The 24887-nt window shown below is 46.2% G+C and overlaps 1 protein-coding gene across 6 annotated transcripts in view; it reads left to right on the forward strand.

Annotated features, from left to right (window-relative positions):
- The window catches only part of LOC139273284 (CLIP-associating protein 2-like), a 650606-nt gene that overhangs the window by 48209 nt on the left and 577510 nt on the right, over positions 1-24887 (forward strand). For all 6 annotated transcript variants that reach the window (XM_070889996.1, XM_070889987.1, XM_070890014.1 and 3 more), the window contains exons 4-5: positions 2367-2458; positions 6810-6885. In XM_070889996.1, coding sequence (XP_070746097.1) covers positions 2367-2458; positions 6810-6885 — 168 coding nt within the window. The remainder of the gene's footprint in view (positions 1-2366; positions 2459-6809; positions 6886-24887) is intronic.

Genomic DNA, 24887 nt, shown 5'->3' on the forward strand with positions numbered 1-24887 from the left:
GGGCCTCCGCAGCTGACGGTGTGGCCTCCGATGGCGGAGCAAGTAAAATTGGGCATGCGCGAGAGGCCAGAATTGGAGGAGCACAGGGATCCTGGAGGGTTGTAGGGTTGGAGGAGGTTTCAGAGATGGGGAGGGATTTGAAAACCTGGATCAGAATTTTAAAATCAAGACATTGCTCTACTGGGTGAAAATGGAGGTCAGTGAGCGCAGGGGTGGTGGGTGAATGGGACCTGGTGCGAGTGAGAATACGGGCAGCAGAGCTTTGGATGCGGTCAAGTTTATGTAGAGTGGACGATGGGAGGCCGGCCAGGAGAGCATTGGAATAGTGTCTAGAGGTAATCAAGGCATGGATGAGGGTTTCAGCAACAGATGAGCTGAAGCAAGTTTGATTGGCAGCTAAATAGGTCATTCCCTGGAAATGGAGAAACGGGGAGGGGTCAGAGGGTTAAGCCTTTGCCATGTTGTCCACTAAGTAATAAAAGATAGAATCTGGTTAGATCTGAACAGAAAGACTTACATTTGTACAGTGCCTTTCACGACCACCGGACGTTCTAAAGCGCTTTACAGCAAATTAAGTACTTTTGGAGTGTAGTCACTGTTGTAATGTGGGAAGATCTGATGAGGAGGTCGGTTGCAGGGAGTGTGAAATGACTGATTGGAAGTGTGTCATCATCATCATCATCATAGGCAGTCCCTCGGAATCGAGGAAGACTTGCTTCCACTCTTAACATGAGTTCTTAGGTGGCTGTACAGTCCAATACGAGAACCACAGTCTCTGTCACAGGTGGGACAAATAGTCGTTGAGGGAAGGGGTGGGTGAGACTGGTTTGCACCACGTTCTTTCTGCTGCCTGCGCTTGACTGCTGCATGCTCTCGGCAATGAGACTCGGAGCTCAGTGCCCTCCCGGATGCACTTCCTCCACTTAAGGCGGTCTTTGGCCAGGGACTCCCAGATGTCAGTGGGGATGTTGCACTTTATCAGGGAGGCTTTGAGGGTGTCCTTGTAATGTTTCCGCTGCCCACCTTTGGCTCGTTTGCCATGAAGGGGTTCGGAGTAGAGCGCTTGCTTTGTGAGTCTCGTGTCTGGCATGCGAACGATGTGGCATGCCCAGCGGAGCTGTTCAAGTGTGGTCAGTGTTTCAATCCTGGGGATGTTGGCCTGGAAGAATATATGTAACCAGAGTGGATAAATGTGAGGTTATCCACTTTGGGGGCAAAAACGCGAAGACGGAATATTATCTGAATGGTGGCAGATTAGGAAAAGGGGAGGTGCAATGAGACCTGGATGTCATGGTTCATCAGTCATTGAAAGTTGGCATACAGATGCAGCAGGCGCAAAAGGCGGCAAATGGTATGTTGGCCTTCATAGCTAGGCGATTTGAGTATAGGAGCAGGGAGGTCTTACTGCAGTTGTGCAGGGCCTTGGTGAGGCCTCACTTGGAATATTGTGTTCAATTTTGGTCTCCTAATCTGAGGAAGGACGTTCTTGCTATTGAGGGAGTGCAGCGAAGGTTCACCAGACTAATTCCCGGGATGGCCGGACTGACATATGAGGAGAGACTGGATCAACTGGGTCTTTATACATTGGAGTTTAGAAGGATGAGAGGGGATCTCATAGAAACATACAAGATTCTGACGGGACGGGACGGGACAGGTTAGATGCAGGTAGATTGTTCCCGATGTTTGTGAAGTCCAGAACCAGGGGACACAGTATTGGGATAAGAGGTAGGCCATTTAGGACTGAGATGAGGAGAAACTTCTTCACTCAGAGAGTTGTTATCCTGTGGAATTCCCTGCCGCAGAGAGTTGTTGATGCCAGTTCATTGGATATATTCAAGAGGGAGCTAGATATGGCCTTTACGGCGAAAGGGATCAAGAAGTATGGAGAGAAAGCAGGAAAGGGGTACTGAGGGAATGATCAGCCATGATCTTATCGAAGGGCTCGAAGGGCCGAATGGCCTACTCCTTTACCTATTTTCTATGTTTCTATGTTAATGGCAACATTGTGATGCGCCTTGGATTTTTTTACATTATGACGAGTGTTCGAAAATGGATTAGATTTAACTAAACTGGTGCTTATAATTAGCCTTTTATCTCCGAAGTGTTAAGTCTACCTATCAGAACATAGGAGAAACCCATGCGTGGACGTGCATGAGTTCATGCAGCTCACATAACAAAGGTATTTCATTCTTACCTCTCACCCAATTCCAGCACATTCTATCATAAGATTAGATATTGGGTAATAAAGGTAAACTCATGATCGTAACGTTGTAGGGTCTGCTTATGGGAGAGACTGCTGATGCTGAATTCAAACAGTCTAATATTTGAGTTGGTTTATGTGTAATATTAGTTGTCTTTTTTTTCAGTATGTTTGGGAACGATTAACTTCAGGATTTAAACACAAGAACTTTCGGACACGTGAAGGAGTCTGCCTGTGTCTCATTACTACACTTAACATGTAAGTCAGAAGTACTTGTTTTGAGCATTTCTGAAGCAAGTGATAAATGTTGCACTTCATGTTTACATCAACAGCCACTGTAATAACCCAACTGTGAGGATGTAATTTGTGGTGAATTTTCCCTGAACTTTACACACACTGGCCCCAAGTTTCGGGCCGTGCCTAGAACGGCGCAGTCCTGACCTGGACGCCCATTTTTCGCGCCACAAAGTGCGCCTAAAAAAAACTTAGAGATTCTCTGGCTCCCTGCTGGTCCTCTGGCCCTCGGCGTGGCGCAGCACGAGCTGTGGGGGGCGGAGCTAGGTCCCTGTGCTGAAAACAGTGCTGGGACCTCTGCACATGCGCGCTACAGTGGGCACGCATGTGCAGTAGCTCCAGGCGCCCGAAACTGTGTGGGAGGGGCCCGAAGCACGCAGCCCCCAGCCCTGGCCGAATGGCCTCACTGGGGCTGCGTGTATAAGGCTGCCTCCCACGCCCAGCTCCTGCTTCCTTCCGACCCGACTCGACTCCCGCTCCCCCCTGCCCCCGGACCGGACCCGACCCCGACAACGACCGGACTCCCGCCCGCCCCGCCCCCGGGCTGGACCGGACCCGCGCATCCCCCCCCCCCCGCCCCCACCCGACCTGACCTCCCTCTCCCTCCCCCCCTCCCCACCCCACCCCCTGACTCCCGCTCCCCCCTGCCCCCGGACCGGACCCGACCCCGACAACGACCGGACTCCCGCCCGCCCCGCCCCCGGGCTGGACCGGACCCGCGCATCCCCCCCCCCCCCCGCCCCCACCCGACCTGACCTCCCTCTCCCTCCCCCCCTCCCCACCCCACCCCCTGACCTGAACCGAACCGAACCGACCTCCCTCCCACCACCCCCCCGACCCAACTCGACCCGCGCTCCCGACCTCCCCCCTCCCCCCTCCCCCCAACCCGGACCCGACCCAATCTGACCTCCCGACCCGAACCGACCCGACCCACGCTCCCTCCCCCGACCCGACCCGTGCTGCCGACCGCCCCCCGGACCTGACCCGACCGCGCTCCCGACCCCGACCCACGCTCCTCCCCCCCCGACCCGACCCGTGCTCCCGACCCTGAACCCAACCCGATCCAACGCCACCTACCTGTAAATCTGGTGCTGGGGACGGGCCCTGCCCAAAGTCTTGGGCTCGGCCGGGCCTGGCCCGTTCAGCCCTCCCCCACCTGCCCCCTTCTCCTTCCCCCCCGCCCCTTCTCCTTCCCCCCCCCTTCTCCTTCCCCCCTTCTCCTTCCCCCCCTTTCCCCTTCTCCTCTTCCCCCCCTTTCCCCTTCTCCTCTTCCCCCCCCTTTCCCCTTCTCCTCCCCCCTTCTCCTCCCCCCTTCTCCTCCCCCCTTCTCCTCCCCCCTTCCCCTTTCCCCGTCTCCTCCCCCCCTTCCCCTTCTCCTCCTCCTCCCCCCCTTCCTCTTCTCCTCCTCCTCCCCCCCTTCCCCTTCTCCTCCTCCTCCCCCCCTTCCCCTTCTCCTCCTCCTCCCCCCTTCCCCTTCTCCTCCTCCTCCCCCCCTTCCTCTTCTCCTCCTCCTCCCCCCTTCCCCTCCTCCTCCTCCTCCCCCCCTTCCCCTCCTCCCCCCCTTCCCCGTCTCCTTCCCCCCCCTTCCCCTTCTCCTCCCCCCCTTCCCCTTCTCCTCCTCCCCCCCACTTCCCCTTCTCCTCCTCCCCCCCCGCCCCTTCCCTCCCTCCCCCTGCTCCCCCTGCCCCCCCTCTCTCCCTCTACCTCCCTCCTCCCCCTCCCCTCACTGTCAGAAACACAGACACTGACAGACAGAGAGTGAGAGACACACACAGACAGACAGAGATAGAGACACACTGGGTGGGTGGGGCATCCGAGCACGCTGTTGGAGGGCTCCCGGTGCTGCAGTCGGTAAGTAGAAAATGTTTTATTTATTGATTTAAAAAAAAATATTTCTTATTAATTTTTTTGATTGATTTATTGGTTGATTTATTGATGTTTTTATCATTTATTATTGATGATGGCTCTTTATTTGTAAAACTGAAGTGTTTAATGTTTGTAAACTTCCCTTTACACCGCCCCCCCCCCCCCCATTCCCTACGCCTGATTTGTAACCTACGCCTGATTTTCTAAAGTGTAGACAAGGTTTTTTCGAGTGTACAAAAATCTTCACTTACTCCATTCTAAGTTAGTTTGGAGTAAGTTTTCACTGCTGAAACTTTGAAAACAGGCGTAAGTGGCCGGACACGCCCCCATTTTGAAAAAAAAATTCTGTTCCAAAGTGAAACTGTTCTAGCTTACTAGAACTGGAGCAAACTAAATGCCGAGAATTTGAATTTCTAAGATACTCCGTTTTACACCAGTTGCTCCAAAAAATCAGGAGCAACTGAGGCCGAAATTTGGGCTTACAGTCTGCTGCTTACTGCCATGCAAAATTTAAGATGTTTCCCACTCTTTGGCCCCAAGTTTCCACATGATTTGCTCCTGATTTTTAGGAGCAACTGGTGTAGAACGGAGTATCTTAGAAATCGGAATTCTCCACATTTAGTTTTCTGCAGTTCTAGTCAGGTAGAACAGTTTCACTTTGGAACAGAATTTTTTTTTCAAAAGGGGGCGTGTCCAGCCACTGACGCCTGATTTCAAAGTTTCCACAGTGAAAACGTACTCCAAACTAACTTAGAATGGAGTAAGTGAAGATTTTTGTACGCTTGAAAAAACCTTGTCCACACATTAAAAAATCAGGCGCAGGTTACAAATTAGGCGTCAGGAACGAGCGGGGGAGGGGGGGGAAGGGAAGTCATTAAATTCTACAATAAATCCTTAGTTATACTTATACAAATATTATACAAATAAATCCAACCTGAATAAAAATGTATAAGCAAAGAAAAGATTAAATAAACCATGTTCCTACCTGTGTGAAAGTGCTTCAGGCAGGCCTTTCAGGCAGCGGTTTGCCGTCGGGACCGAAGGCTGAACGGGCCGGGCCCGAGACTTCGGGCAGGGCCCGTCCCCAGCACCAGATTTACAGGTAGGTGGCGTTGGGTCGGGGAGGGAGGTTTGGTTCGGGTCGGCGAGAGGAAGAGGGGGGGAGAGAGAGAGGGAGAGGAGGCGGAGGTCAGGTCGGGGAGAGGGAGGTCGGGTCGGATCCAGTCCGGGGGTGAGGGCGGGGGTCGGGTCCAGTCGGGAGGGAGCGGGAGTAGGGTCGGGTCGGGTCCAGTCAGGGGGGAGCGGGAGTTGGGTCGGGTCCAATCGGGGGGGAGCGGGAGCGGCAGTCGGGGGGGGAGCGGGAGCGGGGGTCGGGTCGGGTCCAGTCGGGGGGGAGCGGCAGTCGGGTCGGGTCCAGTCGGGGGGGAGCGGGAGCGGCGGTCGGGTCGGGTCGGGTCCAGTCGGGGGGAGCGGGAGCGGCGGTCGGGTCGGGTCCAGTCGGGGGGGAGCGGCAGTCGGGTCGGGTCCAGTCGGGGGGGAGCGGGAGCGGCAGTCGGGGGGGGAGCGGGGGCGGCGGTCGGGTCGGGTCCAGTCGGGGGGGGAGCGGGAGCGGCAGTCGGGGGGGGAGCGGGGGCGGCGGTCGGGTCGGGTCCAGTCGGGCGGGAGCGGCGGTCGGGTCGGGTCCAGTCGGGGGGGAGCGGGAGCGGCGGTCGGGTCGGGTCCAGTCGGGGGGGAGCGGCAGTCGGGTCGGGTCCAGTCGGGGGGAGCGGGAGCGGCAGTCGGGGGGGAACGGGAGCCGGGAGGAAGCAGGAGCTGGCCGTGGGAGGAGCCTTATTCACGCAGCCCCAGTGAGGCCATTCGGCCAGGGCTAGGGGCTGCGTGCTTCGGGCCCTTCCCACACAGTTTCGGGTGCCTGGAGCTACTGCACTTGCGTGCCCACTGTAGCGCGCATGTGCAGAGGTCCCGGCACTGTTTTCAGCGCAGGGACCTGGCTCCGCCCCCCTACAGCTCCTGCTGCGCTGCGCCGCGCCGAGGGCCAGAGGACCTGCAGGGAGGTGGAGAATAGCGCGTTTTTTTTCAGGCGCCGTTTTCGGAGCGAAAAATGGGTGCCCAGCTCGGAGGGGTGCCTGTTTTGCCGCATGTGGAAACTTGGGGCCTTTAATTCCCTTCATAGTTCCAAGATTATTTTTTTTTTAAATCTATTTTAATTTGAGACAATTCTGAGGCAGAGTATAATATGAGCTGTTCTTATTTATTGATAAAATGTAGGTTCCTTTTAAGTTAATTCCATACTTATGATTAAAATGCTTTGTTGGGATACATGTCATCTTTACCTACTTGCATCCTAATTGCCCTGTAGCATTTTCACTAATCAAGTGGTGATGATGTGTGCTGTGTTGTTTACGTTTTCTGAAACTTGTTCAAATAAATCTGAACTTACTTTTTGCAGTTATGGAGCGCAATCATTAACATTAAGCAAAATAGTACCACACGTATGCACCCTACTTGGGGATCCAAATAGCCAGGTATGTTTATGATTTCTTAGCAATTCACAGTAATGTACAAAATACAATATGGTGTCACAAATATGCAATATAGTAATGCTGTGTAATTGTTTCGTAACGATTTCTGAGGCACCATTTTTTGAGATCTCCTACTCCAAGGTTGAAACTGCACTTTTATGCTGATGCCAATGATTGTGCTAAAAAGAGGGATCTGTTTCATGTGTCAAGAATGTTAAGTTGCAGTAGGTACTGATGATGTACTATTGCATGGTCTGTGTTTGTAGCAGACAAATGAACTATCTAGTGGTGGTTAACTTTGATATTGTTTTCACTTTTGAGGACAAGTGACCAAAGGTTTGCCAAAGAAGTAGGTTTTAAGGAGCGTCTTAAAAGAGAGAGACAGACAAATGTTTAGGGAGGGCATTGCATAGCTTAAAGCCTTGGCAGCTGAAGGCCCAGCTGCCAATGGTGGAGCGAATTAAAATCTGGGCTGCACAAAGCCAGAATTGGAGGAGCGCAGAGATCTCAGAGGGTTGTAGAGCCGGAGGAGGTTATGGAGACAGATGGGGCGAGGACATTTTTTGAGAATGCCTACTCCAAGGTTGGAATTACACTTCTATGCTGATGCCAATGATTGTGCTAAAAAGAGAGGTCTGTTTCGAGTGCCAAGAATGTTAAGGTGCAGTAGGTACTGATGTACTGTTGCATGGTCTGTGTTTGCAGCAGACAAATGAACTATCTAATGGTTTGTTAACTTTGGTACTGTCTGCACTTTTGAGGCAGCTGAAATTATTACACCACAATGACACCATTCAATAGAATTCTCAGCCAACAATTATAAGTGAAGGCATCAATGTCAATCTCTCAAAGAACAAATTGAAGTCCTTCCTCGCTGTCGACTCCCGCAATCACTGGCCTGACCCTACAATCCACCCCCCCCCATGATCTCTCTGTTGTAACTTTAAAGGATCCCTTACTCATAGATATGGTAACCATGATGAGAATTTTAAAATAGAGGCATGGCTGGACCAGGTACCAATGCAGTTCAGCGAGCACAGGGGTGAACGGGACTTAATGCGAGTCAGGATACGGGCAGCAAAGTTTTGGATGAGCTCAAGTTTACTGAGGGTGCAAGGCATAGATGAGGGTTTCAGCAGCAGATGAGCTGAGGTAGGGGCGGAGACGGGTGATGTTATGGAGGTAGAAGTAGACGGTCTGGTGATGGAGCGGATATGAGGTTGGAAGCTCATCTCGGGGTCAAATAGGACGCAGAGGTTGCGAACGATCTGGTTCCACCTCAGACCGTGGCCAGGGAAGAGGGATGGAGTTGTTGGTGGCGAGCAAACAGTTTGTGGTAGGGATCAAAAGCAGTGACTTCAGTCTTTGCTATGTTTAGTTAGAGGAGATTTCTGCTCATCCGGTTCTGGATGTCGGAGAAGCAATGTGGAGGGGTCAAGAGAGGTGGTGGTAAGGTAGAATTAATTGTGCTCAGCGCATATGTGGATCCTGACGTGTTCCAACTGATGAAGCTCCAACTTGTGGCAACTCAAATGCTCTATATTTGGGAAGAACACAACACATATAACAGATTAAAAGAACACAGTCCTCCCACCTCCCAAAATACTTATGCACTAAATCTGGAAGGGGAAAGCACACAAGAACATCAACAGGTGGGAACAGTAAGAAAAAACCCAACTTCCCAGACCCACTATCTCGCTAGGTTAGAACTCTGGGGTTTCAGGGACCATGCTCACCAATTCCCTTTTGACAGTTCTGATTCCAGGGTTCGCCTTAGTTGTCCTGGTCCTGTTCCAAACTCTGGGGTTCGCCTTAGTTGTTCGGGTTCTGTAGACTGTACCCCGGACCTCGTTGGGGACTTCAACCTGCGTCACTTCTTCAGTTGGACTGAGTCCGCTGATGCGGTATGGTGCATATTGGACTTGTGGGGTGAGTATTCACTTTTCTTTGGTCAGGGTAGTCTTAAAAGTTCCGTAAGGTCATGTTTTACCCCTTGGTAGCGTAAGACCAGCTTGTAGAGTGGAAAAATCTTTGTTTTTTTCTTCAGTTTTGTCGGGTTGGTTCCGGTTGACTGTTTGGTCGCGATGGTCCGAAGCTTTCCGATAGTCGTTTTGAAAGCCTGTTTGCTGTCGTGGTGCTGTCCTTCTGGGTTTTACAGATTCCTTTCGCCGATGTTTCGGGGTCCCACTTTTCGAGGCTGGTGTTAACCTTATGCAACGAGACTGCTACCTCAATAGTGTCTCGAGAAGCATCCCTAACTGCCAGAACAGGCCTTCAATTATACTAAAACAGGTTTCCTTATTTTCGCGCCAAATCAGTTCTTGGGCTTTGTTTAAACTGTTCTGTCCATTGATTTTCAAATGTCTCCTTTGTCAGTGTTTTTGGTGGGCTAGTCAGCAGTAGGGTGTGATAATGTGCTATCACTGGTTTTGCATTGTTTTAGGATTGTCCAGTTTCCTGGCCATCTAGTTGGGCCCATGATTTCTATAGTGGTTGATTGGGTAATTGGCTTCTTGCATATTTTGGATGAGTTCTGTAGTTTAGATAATGGCTGGTAATTTGATTATCTCTTAGGGGGTGAATTGGTGCTGCATGTTCCCCCGGACAGTCTGGGATCCTTAATACACAAATTTGCTTCAGAGGTTAGCCCCACCTCCTGTATTCGGTAACTCTTTTTCGCAGCCAAATGTTGTAAAATCTTAAAATTGATATGCTCCTTCCCATAGATGTTTAGGGGATCTCAGGCTTCTGTAATTTAGGTCCATCTTCAATTCTCTTTTCAAAAAGTCCAAACACTGGCAGGGGTGTGGGGAGGGTGGGGTTCCATGAGGTTGGCCCCCTTTTGCCTTTTTCCTTTTAAAACTTAGATCTCCACATGAAAAATTCAAAGCTCATTTTAACAGTCCAAGAGGAGCTTTTCTTTCATTTTCAGGGAGATGGACTCAAGGGTATTTTTGGGAACCCTTCACTTTATGATGGGAAAATCCCATTGGCATGCCATCGAGAGACACATGACAGAAGGATGCTCAAATTAGGAGTAGGTGATATGCACAGCAAATTAAAAATATTACAGGTATTTTTAAATACTGACTTCACTATGGTGATCTGTTGTCCCAAGGATTACAGTACAGGTTGAACCTCCCTTATCCTCGCTTCCGGAACCATTCCCGGCGCATGCGCAGAACTCCGACATGAACAAATTGAAGTCCTTCCTCGCTGTCGACTCCTGCAATTGCTGGCCTGACCCTGCGATCCACCCCCCTGATGATCGCTCTGTTGCACTCCCAGCCCCAAGCCATCCAGCCCTGATATCCCCAGTACCATCCAATTTAACGTGACCACCCCATTTAACGTGACCACCCCTCGTCCGGAAAAATCCCTTATCTGGAACAGGCCGGGTCCCGAGGGTTCTGGATAAGGGAGGTTCAACCTGTACTAGATTAGAGTACGTCACAATGCTCGACATTCTAGAAGTTTGTCAGTTCTATGAACTTACAGCGGATAAGTTGTGCCGTACAGATTTTTAAACCATTTTCAATGTTATACCCACAGTAAACAAATGTCATCACTTGTAAGGATCCCTTGTGCATAGATATGGTGGGTAGCACAATTAATTCATGCATAGTCCTTTATTTCTTGGTATTGAAGTTTAAATCCAACGTAGATTAATTTGTTGGAAGCCCTTGCCATTGGCTCAAAATACATCTGTGCAGTATTAATCCAGTTCCCAATAGATCATGGGCGTAGTGCTGCTCCTAAATTAGCAGTTTCAATTGAGATGTAAGTTGAGAAATTGACACATCAATGTAATACAGATACTCTTTTTTAGATTGGGGTTAAATGGAAGAAACCTTGCTATACATCTGACCCATTCTGTGTCTAGTCCAGTCAGAATCTTATATGTTTCTATGAGATCCTCTCTTCATTCTTCTAAACTCCAGTGTGTAAAGGCCCAACTGATCCAGTCTCTCCTCATATGACAGACCAGCCATCCCTGGAATCAGTCTGGTGAACCTTTGCTGCACTCCCTCAATAGCCAGAATGTCCTTCCTCAGATTAGGAGACCAAAACTGAACACAATATTCCAGGTGGGGCCTCACCAAGGCCCTGTACAACTGCAGCAAGACTTCCCTGCTCCTATACTCAAATCCCCTAGCTATGAAGGCCAACATACCATTTTCCGCCTTCATCGCCTGCTTACCTGCATGCCAACTTTCAATGACTAATGAAGCATGACACCCAGGCCTCGCTGTACCTCCCCTTTTCCTAATCTGCCGCCATTCAGATAATATTCTGCCTTTGTGTTTTTGCCCCCAAAGTGGATAACCTCACATTTATCCACATTATACTGCATCTGCCATGTATTTGCCCACTCGCCTAACCTGTCCAAGTTACCCTGCAGCCTCTTAGTGTCCTCTTCACAGATCACACCGCCACCAAGTTTAGTGTCATCTGCAAATTTGGAAATATTACACTCAATTCCATCATCTAAATCATTAATATATATTGTAAAGAGCTGGGGTCCCAGCAATGAGCCCTGCGGCACTCCACTATTCACTGCCTGCCATTCTGAAAAGGACCCGTTAATCCCGACTCTCTGCTTCCTGTCTGCCAACCAGTTCTCTATCCACGTCAGTACATTACCCCCAATACCATGTGCTTTGATTTTGCACACCAATCTCTTGTGTGGGACCTTGTCAAAAGCCTTTTGAAAGTCCAAATACACCACATCCACTGGTTCTCCCTTGTCCACTCTGCTAGTTGCATCCTCAAAAAATTCCAGATTTGTCAAGCATGATTTCCCTTTCATGAATCCATGCTGACTTGGACCAATCCTATCACTGCTCTCCAAATGCGCTGCTATTTCATCCTTAATGATCGATTCCAACAGAGATTTACCAAAGATGATAAATTAACTATATTGCGTTGTTGTGCATCATGATACTTGTGATAGCCTCATTCCATACAATCCAAAACTGATTTTTTTCTTTCTTTCCTGTTGGTATTAGTGATTATTTACCATGCTATTGTGAGAAAATGTTGGCTTTACATCAAACACTGGTTTCAACATTTTACATAAGACGTGTTACTGCAAATAATTACAACTGAAACTTTTTGTGACTTCATCTTTGTACTTCTGACTAAGTCTGAGAAACTGGTAAGGAAATTTGAGGAACTAGCGAACAATGGTATGGCTGATACAGGTACTCGTGGGGAATCTGGGGTTGAGTGCGAGCTGTTGGCTCATTTCTCCTTGTCTTCTTTATGCTCATGTATAAATATATTACAATAAAATTGATCAAAGTAGGCCTTCTTTTGATCTGGTGTACTCATTCAAATCTGCGTTGGATAAATTAAATCAAGATCAAAATTTAAAAGAAAAATACTGTTCATGTAGACATTAAAAAAACTGTCTTTCCTTTGTACCTTTTTTATACTTGAGTTACATAAGATATAATAACAGCAAGTTCAGGTATAGTTGCTGTTCTAACAATAGGAGAAAGATGAGCTGAACTTTGGCAAACAATTTATTCAATCCAGTGATCGTTATGTATAAATACGTTTTAAATTTCATGTGGATACAAGGGGCTACATTTTCGCTGACTTTGTGACCGGGTTTTCGCCGCGTAAATGTGGTCGGCGGAATCTTCGGGCACATTTTGCGGCGGAGCTTCCACGATTGTGTTACCGTCATACTTTCGGCACTCTCGGCCACGCCCAAAATACTGATGGGTCAAACCTGTCGGTGCAGCCCTGCCAATAGCGGTTAGTGTGAAGACCTGCAAAAAAAGTAAGTTAAAGTTTTTATTTTTAAATTATTTTTCAACGATTTAGTGGTTAAGGGTTTAGTGTATGTTTTTAGCAAACCCCCCCACCCCCTCCCAAGATCTCTCTCGCAGCGCTACCGGCCTTGGATTAAAGTTGCCGAAACTTGAGGTTTGCGCCGCGAATCCTCGTGCAACGTCGACTTTACCGATGTGTAAAGGCCGAAATTTAGGCCTAAAAACAGTAGAGCAGCAAAAACAGTAAACCGAAAATCTAGCCCAAGATATGTGAGGCCTGGTATTAGCCAAAAGTTATGAGCTTGTCTTGGCAATGGAGAATCATTAAGTGAAACACTGTAAACCTAAGCTCCCCTGGCAATGCTAACTCACTCCCTGTATACCTGATTGTTGCTATGACCTCGTGTCATTGGGATCCTGAGCTTGATTGTCGGAATTGTAACACATCAGTTAGTTGCCAAGTTCAGTTGATCGGCTAAGGTTGAAAGAGATGTATGATTACAAAAGAAAAATACTGCGGATGCTGGAATCTGGAATAAAAACAGAAAATGCTGGAAATCTCAGCAGATCAGGCAGCATCTGTGGAGAGAAAGCGGAGTTAACATTTCGGGTCGATGACCCTTCGTCAGAACTGGAGATTCTTAATGAGCACTAAAAGGGGGAGGGGAAGAAAGAACAAAGGGGGAAGGTCTGTGATAGGTTGGAAGACAGAAGAGATTAGAGAGACAAAAGGTATGATGGCCCAAATTCAAATGTAATGCCAGGAGTTAGAAAAACATTAGTTAAGATAGGGTGTGAATGGTGAGATAATGATCAAATATCATTAGAGACGAGGAGAAAAAAATAAAGAAAGAACCAGGCTCTGAGTGGGGTGGGGGGTGGGGAAAGGGAGCCAAAGATTGGCAGCAGTTACGCTCTGAAATTTTTGAACTTTATGTTGAGTCCAGAAGGCTGCAAAAAGTGCCTAAAGATGTATGATTATCCTGAATACTCTATTTTCACATGTAAATCTTACATTATGTATGACTGACCACTTTGTATGAGTTTTTGGAAGTCTCGTGATTTGGCTGATCGCTGTTGTCTCACTTGACAACCAACTCTTTGTGAAAGCCAGCAATAATGAGGAATTCTTGTAATTTCTCCAACCGTTGATTCACATTTAAATTGAAAGGAATGAGCACATGAAATCATGTTATGCCCTGATTGCAGGTGGATGTTGGTCTCCAACAAATGCTTGACATCTCTCCTCCAGGTGATTGGAGTAATCTAAAATGGAAAAAAAATAAGGATTGCTATTTGACGGCCACAAACAAAGTGGTTATAGGTAGAGGTACAGACATTTCGCCTTATGCTACCATGTGACTTCAGCATTTGTGTGGGGAGTGGGGCTTGAACATAATCATCTGATGCTGAAAAGAAAATGCAACCATTGAGCCAAGCTGAAATGTTTATGATTGTTGTATTTTGCAGAATATTCATCCTCTTAATAATCAGAAACCCCAATGTGGTTTGATGTTATTGACTCTACCTTCCAATTAATGGCTTTAATTGCTTTTTCCCAAAAGCATCTGAAACCTGATTTTGACATTGTAAAGCTGTATCAAAATGGAGAACCTCTGAATCATAACAACATAAGAATTAAGAGCAGGGGTAGGCCCATTCGGCTCTTCGAGCCTGCTCTGCCATTCAATAAGATCATGGCTGATCTTCTACCTCAACTCCACTTTCCCATATTGTCCCCATATCCCTTGATTGCTTTAATATTCAAAAATCTGTCGATCTCTGTCTTGAATATATTCAAAGACTGCGCCTCCACAGCTCTCGGGTACAGAATTCCAAAGATTCACCACCCTCTGTGTGAAGAAGTTTCTTCTCATCTCAGTCCTAAATGGCCGACCCATTATTCTGAGACTGTGACCCCTGGTTCTAGACTCCCCAGCCAAAGAACACATCCTCCCTGTATCTACCCAGTCAAGCCCTGTAAGAATTTTGTATGTTTCAATGAGATCACCTCTCATTCTTCTAAACTCTGGGGAATATAGGCCTAGTCTACTCAATCTCTCCTCGTAGGACAATCGCCCCATCCCAGGAATCAATCTGGTGAACCTTCGTTGCACTCCCTCTATGGCAAGTATATCCTTCCTTAGGTAAGGAGACCAAAACTGCACACAATACTCCAGGTGTTGTCTCACCAGGGTCCTATATAGCTGCACTTACACTCAAATCCTCTTGTAATAAAGGCCAACATACCATTCGCTTTATTATTTGCTTGCTGTACCTGCATATTAACTTTGTGATTCGTGTAGAAGGGCACCCAGGACCTTCTGAACACCAACATTTCCCAATTTCTCACCATTTAAAAAATACTCTGCTTTTCTATTTTTCCTCCCAAAGTGGATAACTTCACATTTCTCCACATTATATTCCATTTACCATGTTCTTGCCCATTCACTTAGCATGTCTATATCGCCTTGAAGTCTCTTTGCATCTTCTCACAACTTACATTCCCATCTCGCTTTGTATTATCAGCAAACTTGGATATATTACATTTGGCCCCCTCATCCAAATCATTTGATACAGGTTGTGAATAGCTGGGGCCCAAGCACCGATCCTTCAGGCACCCCATTAATTACAGCTTGCCAACCTGAAAATGGCCCATTTTTTCCTACTCTACCTTAACCAATCCTCAATCTTTGCTGGTATATTACCCCCAATCCCATGAGTGCTAATTTTGTTTAATAATCTCTTGTGTGCCACCTTAGCGAATGCCTTCTGAAAAACCAAATACACCACATCCACTGGTTCCTCCTTATCTATTCTACTAGTTACAACCTCAAAAAACTCAGAAGAGATTTGTCAAACATGATTTCCCTTTGGGATGGGAACCTGTGCAGGGAGACAGAGGGAAGTAAAATGGGGGCAGAAGCAAAAGATAGAAAGAAGAAAAGTAAAAGTGGAGGGCAGAGAAACCCAAGGCAAAAATCAAAAAGGGCCACATTAGAGCAAAAGTCTAAAGGGACAAAATGTGTTAAGACAAGCTTGAAGGTTCTGTGCCTCAATGCGAGGAGTATTCATAAGGTGGATAAATTAATTGCGCAAGCAGCTATTAATGAATATGATATAATTGGGATTACGGAGACATGGCTCCAGGGTGACCAAGGCTGGGAACTCAACATCCAGGGGTGTTCAACATTCAGAAAGGATAGACAGAAAGGAAAAGGAGGTGGGGTAGCGTTGCTGGTTAAAGAGGAAATTAACGCAATAGTAAGGAAGGACATTAGCTTAGATGATGTGGCATCTGTATGGGTAGAGCTGCGGAATACCAAAGAGCAGAAAACGCGAGTGGGAGTTGTGTACAGACCACCAAACAGTGGTAGTGAGGTTGGGGATAGCATCAAACAAGAAATTAGGGATGCGTGCAATAAAGATACAGCAAAACAGATACACCACTTTAAGTACTGTTTAAGGGGATGACTCATCAGGGGAGGCCAGCAGCAGCCAAGTTCATGGCACCGTGGCTGGCTCTGCTGCACAGGAGGGCAGGAAAAAGAGTGGGAGAGCGATAGTGATCACAGTATGGTTGAATTTGTAATACAGATTGAAGGTGAGGAAGTAGTGTCTCAAACGAGCGTATTATGCTTAAACAAAGGGGACTACAGTGGGATGAGGGCAGAGTTGGCTAAAGTAGACGGGAAACACAGACTAAACGGTGGCACAATTGAGGAACAGTGGAGGACTTTTAAGGAGCTCTTTCATAGTGCTCAACAAAAATATATTCCAGTGAAAAAGAAGGGCGGTAAGAGAAGGGATAACCAGCCGTGGATAACCAAGGAAATAAAGGAGAGTATCAAATTAAAAACCAATGCGTATAAGGTGGCCAAGGTTAGTGGGAAACTAGCAGATTGGGAAAATTTTAAACAACAGCAAAGAATGACTAAGAAAGCAATAAAGAAAGGAAAGATAGATTACGAAAGGAAACTTGCGCAAAACATAAAAACGGGTAGTAAAAGCTTTCACTGATATATAAAACGGAAAAGAGTGACTAAAGTAAATGTTGGTCCCTTAGAAGATGAGAAGGGGGATTTAATAATGGGAAATGTGAAAATGGCTGAGACCTTAAACAATTATTTTGCTTCGATCTTCACAGTGGAAGACACAAAAACCATGCCAAAAATTGCTGGTCATGGGAATGTGGGAAGAGAGGACCTTGAGATAATCGCTATCACTAGCGGGGTAGTGCTGGATAGGCTAATGGGACTCAAGGTCGACAAGTCCCCTGGTCCTGATGAAATGCATCCTAGGGTATTAAAAGAGATGGCGGAAGTTATAGCAGATGCATTCGTTATAATCTACTAAAATTCTCTCGACTCTGGGGAGGTACCAGCGGATTGGAAAGCAGCTAATGTAACGCCTCTGTTTAAAAAAAGGGGGCAGACAAAAGGCAGGTAAATATAGGCCGGTTAGTTTAACATCTGTAGTGGGGAAAATGCTTGAAGCTATCATTAAGGAAGAAATAGCGGGACATCTAGATAGGAATAGTGCAATCAAGCAGACGCAACATGGATTCATGAAGGGGAAATCATGTTTAACTAATTTACTGGAATTCTTTGAGGATATAACGAGCATGGTGGATAGAGGTGTACCGATGGATGTGGTGTATTTAGATTTCCAAAAGGCATTCGATAAGGTGCCACACAAAAGATTACTGCAGAAGATAAAGGTACGCAGAGTCAGAGTATATGTATTAGCATGGATCGAGAATTGGCTGACTAACAGAAAGCAGAGAGTCGGGATAAATGGGTGCTTTTCGGGTTGAAAATCGATGGTTAGTGGTGTGCCACAGGGATCGGTGCTGGGACCACAACTGTTTACAATATACATAGATGACCTGGAAGAGGGGACAGAGTGTAGTATAACAAAATTTGCAGATGACACAAAGATTAGTGGGAAAGCGGGTTGTGTAGAGGACACAGAGAGGCTGCAAAGAGATTTAGATAGGTTAAGCGAATGAGCTAAGGTTTGGCAGATGGAATACAATGTCAGAAAATGTGAGGTCATCCACCTTGGGGGGGCGGGTGGAAACAGTAAAAGGGAATATTATTTGAATGGGGAGAAATTACAACATACTGCGGTGCAGAGGGACCTGGGGGTCCTTGTGCATGAATCCCAAAAAGTTAGTTTGCAGGTGCAGCAGGTAATCAGGAAAGCGATTGGAATGTTGGCCTTCATTGCGAGGGGGATGGAGTACAAAAGCAGGGAGGTCCTGCTGCAACTGTATAGGGTATTGGTGAGGCCGCACCTGGAGTACTGCATGCAGTTTTGGTCACCTTTCTTAAGCAAGGATATACTAGCCTTGGAGGGGGCACAGAGACGATTCACTGGGCTGATTCCGGAGATGAGGGGGTTACCTTATGATGCTAGATTGAGTAGACTGAGTCTTTACTCGTTGGAGTTCAGAAGGATGAGGGGTGATCTTTTCGAAACATTTAAAATAATGAAAGGGATAGACAAGATAGAGGCAGAGAGGTTGTTTCCACTGGTCGGGGAGACTAAAACTAGGGGGCACAGCCTCAAAATACGGGGGAGCCAATTTAAAACCAAGTTGAGAAGGAATTTCTTCTCCCAGAGGGTTGTGAATCTGTGGAATTCTCTGCCCAAGGAAGCAGTTGAGGCTAGCTCATTGAATGTATTCAAATCACAGATAGATAGACTTTTAACCAATCAGGGAATTAAGGGTTACAGGGAGCGGGCAGGTAAGTGGACCAATATGTCGAGGGACCAACTAGAGGGCTGGCCATCCTCGACTGGGTGATGTGTAAAGAGAAAGGACTAATTAGCAATCTTGTTGTGCGAGGCCCCTTGGGGAAGAGTGACCATAATATGGTAGAATTCTTTATTAAGATGGAGAGTGACAGAGTTAATTCAGAGACTAGGGTCCTGAACTTAATGAAAGGTAACTTCGATGGTATGAGATGCGAATTGGCTAGAAAAGACTGGCGAATGATACTTAAAGGGTTGACGGTGGATAGGCAATGGCAAACATTTAAAGATCACATGGATGAACTTCAACAATTGTACATCCCTGTCTCGAGTAAAAATCAAACGGGGAAGGTGGCTCAACCGTGGTTAACAAGGGAAATTAAGCATAGTGTTCAATCCAAGAAAGAGGCATATAAATTGGCCAGAAAAAGCAGCAAACCTAAGGACTGGGAGAAATTTAGAATTCAGGGGAGGACAATTTAGAGGAGGACAAAGGGTTTAATTAGAGTGGGGGGCGGGGGGGCGGGATAGAGTATGAGAGGAAGCTTGCTGGGAACATAAAAACTGACTGGAAAAGCCTCTATAGATATGTGAAGAGAAAAAGATTAGTGAAGACAAATGTCGGTCCCTTGCAGTCAGAATCAGGTGAATTTATAATGTGGAGCAAAGAAATGGCAGACCAATTGAACAAATACTTTGGTTCTGTCTTCACGAAGGGAGACACAAATAACCTTCTGGAAATACTAGGGGACCGAGGCTCTAGCGAGAAGGAGGAACTGAAGGAAATCCTCATCAATCAGGGAATTGTGTTCTGGAACTTGATGGGATTGAAGGCCGATAAATCCCCAGGGACTGATAGTCTGCATCCCAGAGTACTTAAGGAAGTGGCTCTAGAAATAGTGGATGCATTGATGATGATTTTGCAACAGTCTATCGACTCTGGATCAGTTCCTATCGACTGGAGGGTAGTAATGTAGCACCACTTTTTAAAAAAGGAGCAAGAGAGAAAACGGGGAATTATAGCCTGACATCAGTAGTGGGGAAAATGTTGGAATCAATTATTTAAGATGAAATCGCAGCGCATTTGGAAAGCAGTGACAGGATCAGTCCAAGTCAGTATGGATTTATGAAAGGGAAATCTTGCTTGACAAATCTTGTGGAATTTTTTGAGGATGTATCTTGTAGAGTGGACAAGGGAGAACCAGTGGATGTGGTGTATTTGGACTTTCAAAAGGCTTATGACAAGGTCCCACACAAGAGATTGGTGTGCAAAATCAAAGCACATGGTATTGGGGGTAATGTATTGACGTGGATAGAGAACTGGTTGGCACAGGAAACAGAGAGTCGGGATAAACGGCTCCTTTCCAGAATGGCAGGCAATGACTCATAGGGTGCCGCAGGGCTCAGTGCTGGGACCCCAGCTATTTACAATATACATCAATGATTTAGATGAAGGAATTGAGTGTAATATCTCCAAGTTTGCAGATGACACTAAGCTGGGTGGCGGTGTGAGCTGTGAGGAGGATGCTTAGCGGCTGCAGGGTGACTTGGACAGGTTAGGTGAGTGGGCAAATGCATGGCAGATGCAGTATTATGTGGATAAATGTGAGGTTATCCACTTTGGGGGCAACATGAAGGCAGAATATTATCTGAATGGCAGCAGATTTGGAAAAGGGGAGGTGCAATGAGACTTGGGTGTCATGGTGTATCAGTCATTGAAGGTTGGCATGCAGGTGCAGCAGGTGGTGAAGAAGGCAAATGGCATGTTGGCCTTCATAGCTGGGGATTTGAGTATAGGAGCAGGGAGGTCTTACTGCAGTTGTACAGGGCCTTGGTGAGGCCTCACCTGAAATATTGTGTTCAGTTTTGGTCTCCTAATCTGAGGAAGGACGTTCTTGCGATTGAGGGAGTGCAGCGAAGGTTCACCAGACTGATTCCCGGGATGGCAGGACTGACATATGAGGAGAGACTGGATCGACTGGGCCTGTATTCACTGGAGTTTGGCAGAATGAAAGGGGATCTCATGGAAACATATTAAATTCTGACGGGACTGGACAGGTTAGATGCAGGAAGAATGTTCCCGATGTTGGGGGAGTCCAAAACCAGAGGTCACAGTCTAAGGATAAGGGGTAAGCCATTTAGGACTGAGATGAGGAGAAACATCTTCACTCAGAGTTGTTAACCTGTGGAATTCTCTACCGCAGAGAGTTGTTGATGCCAGTTCGTTGGATATATTCAAGAGGGAGTTAGATATGGCCCTTACGGTTAAAGGGATCAAGGGGAATAGAGAGAAAGCAGGCAAAGGATACTGAGGTGAATGATCAGCCATGATCTTATTGAATGGTGGTGCAGGCTCGAAGGGCCGAATGGCCTACTCCTGCACCTATTTTCCATGTTTCTATAAATCTGTGTTTACTCTGCCCAATCCTATTATTATTTTCTAAGTGCCCTGTCACCACGTTCTTAACAATAGATTCAAGCATTTTCCCTACAATTGATGTCAGGCTAACTGGTCTGTAGTTCCCTGTTTTCTCTCTCCCTCCTTTCTTAAATAGTGGGGTTACTTTAATCTGCGGGAACCGTTCTGGAATCTATGGAATTTTGGAAGGTGACAACCAATGCATCCATGATCTCGATCGCCACCTTTTTAAAAACCCTACGATGGACGCCAACAGGTCCAGGGGATTTATCGGCTTTCAGTCCCATTAATTTCTCCAGTACTATTTTTTTTTTACAAATACTAATTTCTTTCAGTTCCTCATTCTTGCTGGACTCTTGGTTCTCAACTGTTTCCGTGAAGTTTTTTGTGTCTTCTTCCATGATGACAGACACAATTTGTTTAATTTCTCTGCTATTTCCTTATTCCCCATTGTAATTTCCCTTGTCTTTCGCTAATCTTTTCCTTTTTATTTACCTATAGAAGCTTGTACTCTCCGTTTTTATGTGTCTTGCTAGTTTACTCTCATTCTATTTTCCCGTTATCAATTATTTGGATTCCCTTTGCTGAATTCTAAAATCCTTACTGCTCTTTTTGGCAACATTATAAACCTTTCCTTTGATCTAATACTATCTTTAACTTCTCTTGTTAGCCACGGTTGGACCACTTTTCCTGTGGGGTTTTTGTGCCTTGAAGGATTGTATGTTTGTTGTAAATTATATATTAATTCTTTAAATGCTATCCATTGCTTGTCTACCATCATACCTTTTAATGTAGTTTCCCAATCTACCTTAGCCAACTTGCCCCTCATAGCTACGTAGTTTACTTTAGTTAGATTTAAGACCCTAATTTCGGATTTAACTAAATCACTTTCAAACTCAAAATATGATAGAATTTTATAATGATCACTGTTCTCTAAAAGCCCCTTTACTACAAGGTTATTAATTAATTCTTTCTCATTGCACAATACTAGATCTAAAATAGGCTGCTCTCTCGTTGGTTCCTCAACATACTGATCTAGAAAACCATCTTGTGTACATTCCATGAATTCGCCCTCCACACTGTTAGTGCATATTTGGTTTGCCCATATGTAGATTGAAGTCCCCCATGATTACTGTATTACCCTTGTTACATGCACCTCTAATTTCCTGATTTACACTCTGCCCTACATTACCACTATTGTTTGGGGACCTATAAACAACTCCCACTAATGTTTTCTGACCCTTACTGTTTCTTAGCTCCACTCAAACTGATTCTACTTTTTGATTTTCCGAGCTAAGATCCTTCCTCTCGACTGTCTTTATCCCATCCTTTATTATCAGGGCTACCCCTCCTTTTCCATTTTGCCTATCTCTTCTAAAAGTTAAGAATCCTGGAATATTTAGTTCCCAACCTTCGTCACTTTGCAACCATGTCTCCGTAATGGCTATTAGATCAAACCTATTAATTTTTATCTGCGCTAATAATTCATCTATTTTGTTCCGAATGCTTGGCGCATTCAGATATAGTGCCTTCAGCTTTGACTTTTTTCTATTATTCCCTGATGTCACCATAGTTAATGATGCCCTTTTACCTTTGTTACTCTCTCATCCCTTCCTGACCCACTCTGCTTATTTTTACCCAAAACTCTGCTCTCGAGCCTTGACATTTTTCTTGCTGCTCATCACAGAATAGTACAGGAGGAGGCCATTCGACCCATCAAGCCAGCTCTTTCGAAGAGCAATCCAGTTACTCCCACTCCCCTGCTCTTTCCCAATATCCCTGTAATTTTTTCTCCTTCAAGTATTTATCCAATTCCCTATTGAAGGCTACTATTGAATCTGTATCCACCACCCTATCAGGTAATGTGTTCCAAATCCTAATCACTTGTTGCATAAAAAACATTTTCCATTGTCGCCTCTGGTTCTTTTGCCAATCACCTTAAATCTGTGTCCTCTCATTATCGACCCTTCAATTGGAAACAGTTTGTCTTCATTTACTCTATCTCAAGACTTCATGGTTTTAAACACCTCAATCAAATCCCCTCTTAGCCTTCTCTGCTCCAAGGAGAATAACCCCAGCTTCTCTCGTCCATGCACATAATTGTATTCACTCATCCCAGGAACCATTCTAGTATACCGAAAACTGTCGAATAGTGATTGTTACTGGACTAGTAATCCAGAAGCCTGGACTAATGATCCAGAGACGTGAGTTCATAGAAACATAGAAACATAGAAAATAGGTGCAGGAGCAGGCCATTCAGCCGTTCTAGCCTGCATCGCCATTCAATGAGTTCATGGCTGAACATGAAACTTCAGTACCCCCTTCCTGCTTTCTCGCCATACCCCTTGATCCCCCGAGTAGTAAGGACTCCCTTTTGAATATATTTAGTGAATTGGCCTCAACTACTTTCTGTGGTAGAGAATTCCACAGGTTCACCACTCTCTGGGTGAAGAAGTTTCTCCTCATCTCGGTCCTAAATGGCTTACCCCTTATCCTTAGACTGTGACCCCTGGTTCTGGACTTCTCCAACATTGGGAACATTCTTCCTGCATCTAACCTGTCAAAACCCGTCAGAATTTTAAACGTTTCTATGAGGTCCCCTCTCATTCTTCTGAACTCCAGTGAATACAAGCCCAGTTGATCCAGTCTTTCTTGATAGGTCAGTCCCACCATCCCGGGAATCAGTCTGGTGAATCTTCGCTGCACTCCCTCAATAGCAAGAATGTCCTTCCTCAAGTTAGGAGACCAAAATTGTACACAATACTCCAGATGTGGCCTCACCAAGGCCCTGTACAACTGTAGCAACACCCCCCTGCCCCTGTACTCAAATCCCCTCGCTATGAAGGCCAACATGCCATTTGCTTTCTTAACCGCCTGCTGTACCTGCATGCCAACTTTGAATGACTGATGTACCATGACACCCAGGTCTCGTTGCACCTTCCCTTTTCTTAATCTGTCACCATTCAGATAATAGTCTGTCTCTCTGTTTTTACCACCAAAGTGGATAACCTCACATTTATCCACATTATACTTCATCTGCCATGCATTTGCCCACTCACCTAACCTATCCAAGTCACTCTGCAGCCTCATAGCATCCTCCTCGCAGCTCACACTGCCACCCAACTTAGTGTCATCCGCAAATTTGGAGATACTACATTTAATCCCCTCGTCTAAACCATTAATGTACAATGTAAACAGCTGGGGCCCCAGCACAGAACCTTGCGGTACCCCACTAGTCACTGCCTGCCATTCTGAAAAGTACCCATTTACTCCTACTCTTTGCTTCCTGTCTGACAACCAGTTCTCAATCCACGTCAGCACACTACCCCTAATCCCATGTGCTTTAACTTTGCACATTAATCTCTTGTGTGGGACCTTGTCGAAAGCCTTCTGAAAGTCCAAATATACCACATCAACTGGTTCTCCTTCGTCCACTTTACTGGAAACATCCTCAAACAATTACAGAAGATTTATCAAGCATGATTTCCCTTTCACAAATCCATGCTGACTTTGACCTATCATGTCACCATTTTCCAAATGCGCTGCTATGACATCCTTAATAATTGATTCCATCATTTTACCCACTACTGACCGGTCTATAATTCCCTGTTTTCTCTCTCCCTCCTTTTTTAAAAAGTGGGGTTACATTGGCTACCCTCCACTCGATAGGAACTGATCCAGAGTCAATGGAATGTTGGAAAATGACTGTCAATGCATCCGCTATTTCTAAGGCCACTTCCTTAAGTACTCTGGGATGCAGTCCATCAGGCCCTGGGGATTTATCGGCCTTCAATCCCATCAATTTCCCCAACACAATTTCCCGACTAATAAAGATTTCCCTCAGTTCCTCCTCCTTACTAGACCCTCTGACCCCTTTTATATCCGGAAGGTTGTTTGTGTCCTCCTTAGTGAATACGAACCAAAGTACTTGTTCAATTGGTCTGCCATTTCTTTGTTCCCCGTTCAAAACCCACCACGGCATTTAAATTTAACAAATAAAATAAATCTGGAATAAAAAGCTAGTATTGTGGCCATGAACTTAC

Source organism: Pristiophorus japonicus, chromosome 1 (genome assembly GCF_044704955.1).
Source record: "Pristiophorus japonicus isolate sPriJap1 chromosome 1, sPriJap1.hap1, whole genome shotgun sequence".
Lineage (NCBI taxonomy): Eukaryota > Metazoa > Chordata > Chondrichthyes > Pristiophoridae > Pristiophorus > Pristiophorus japonicus.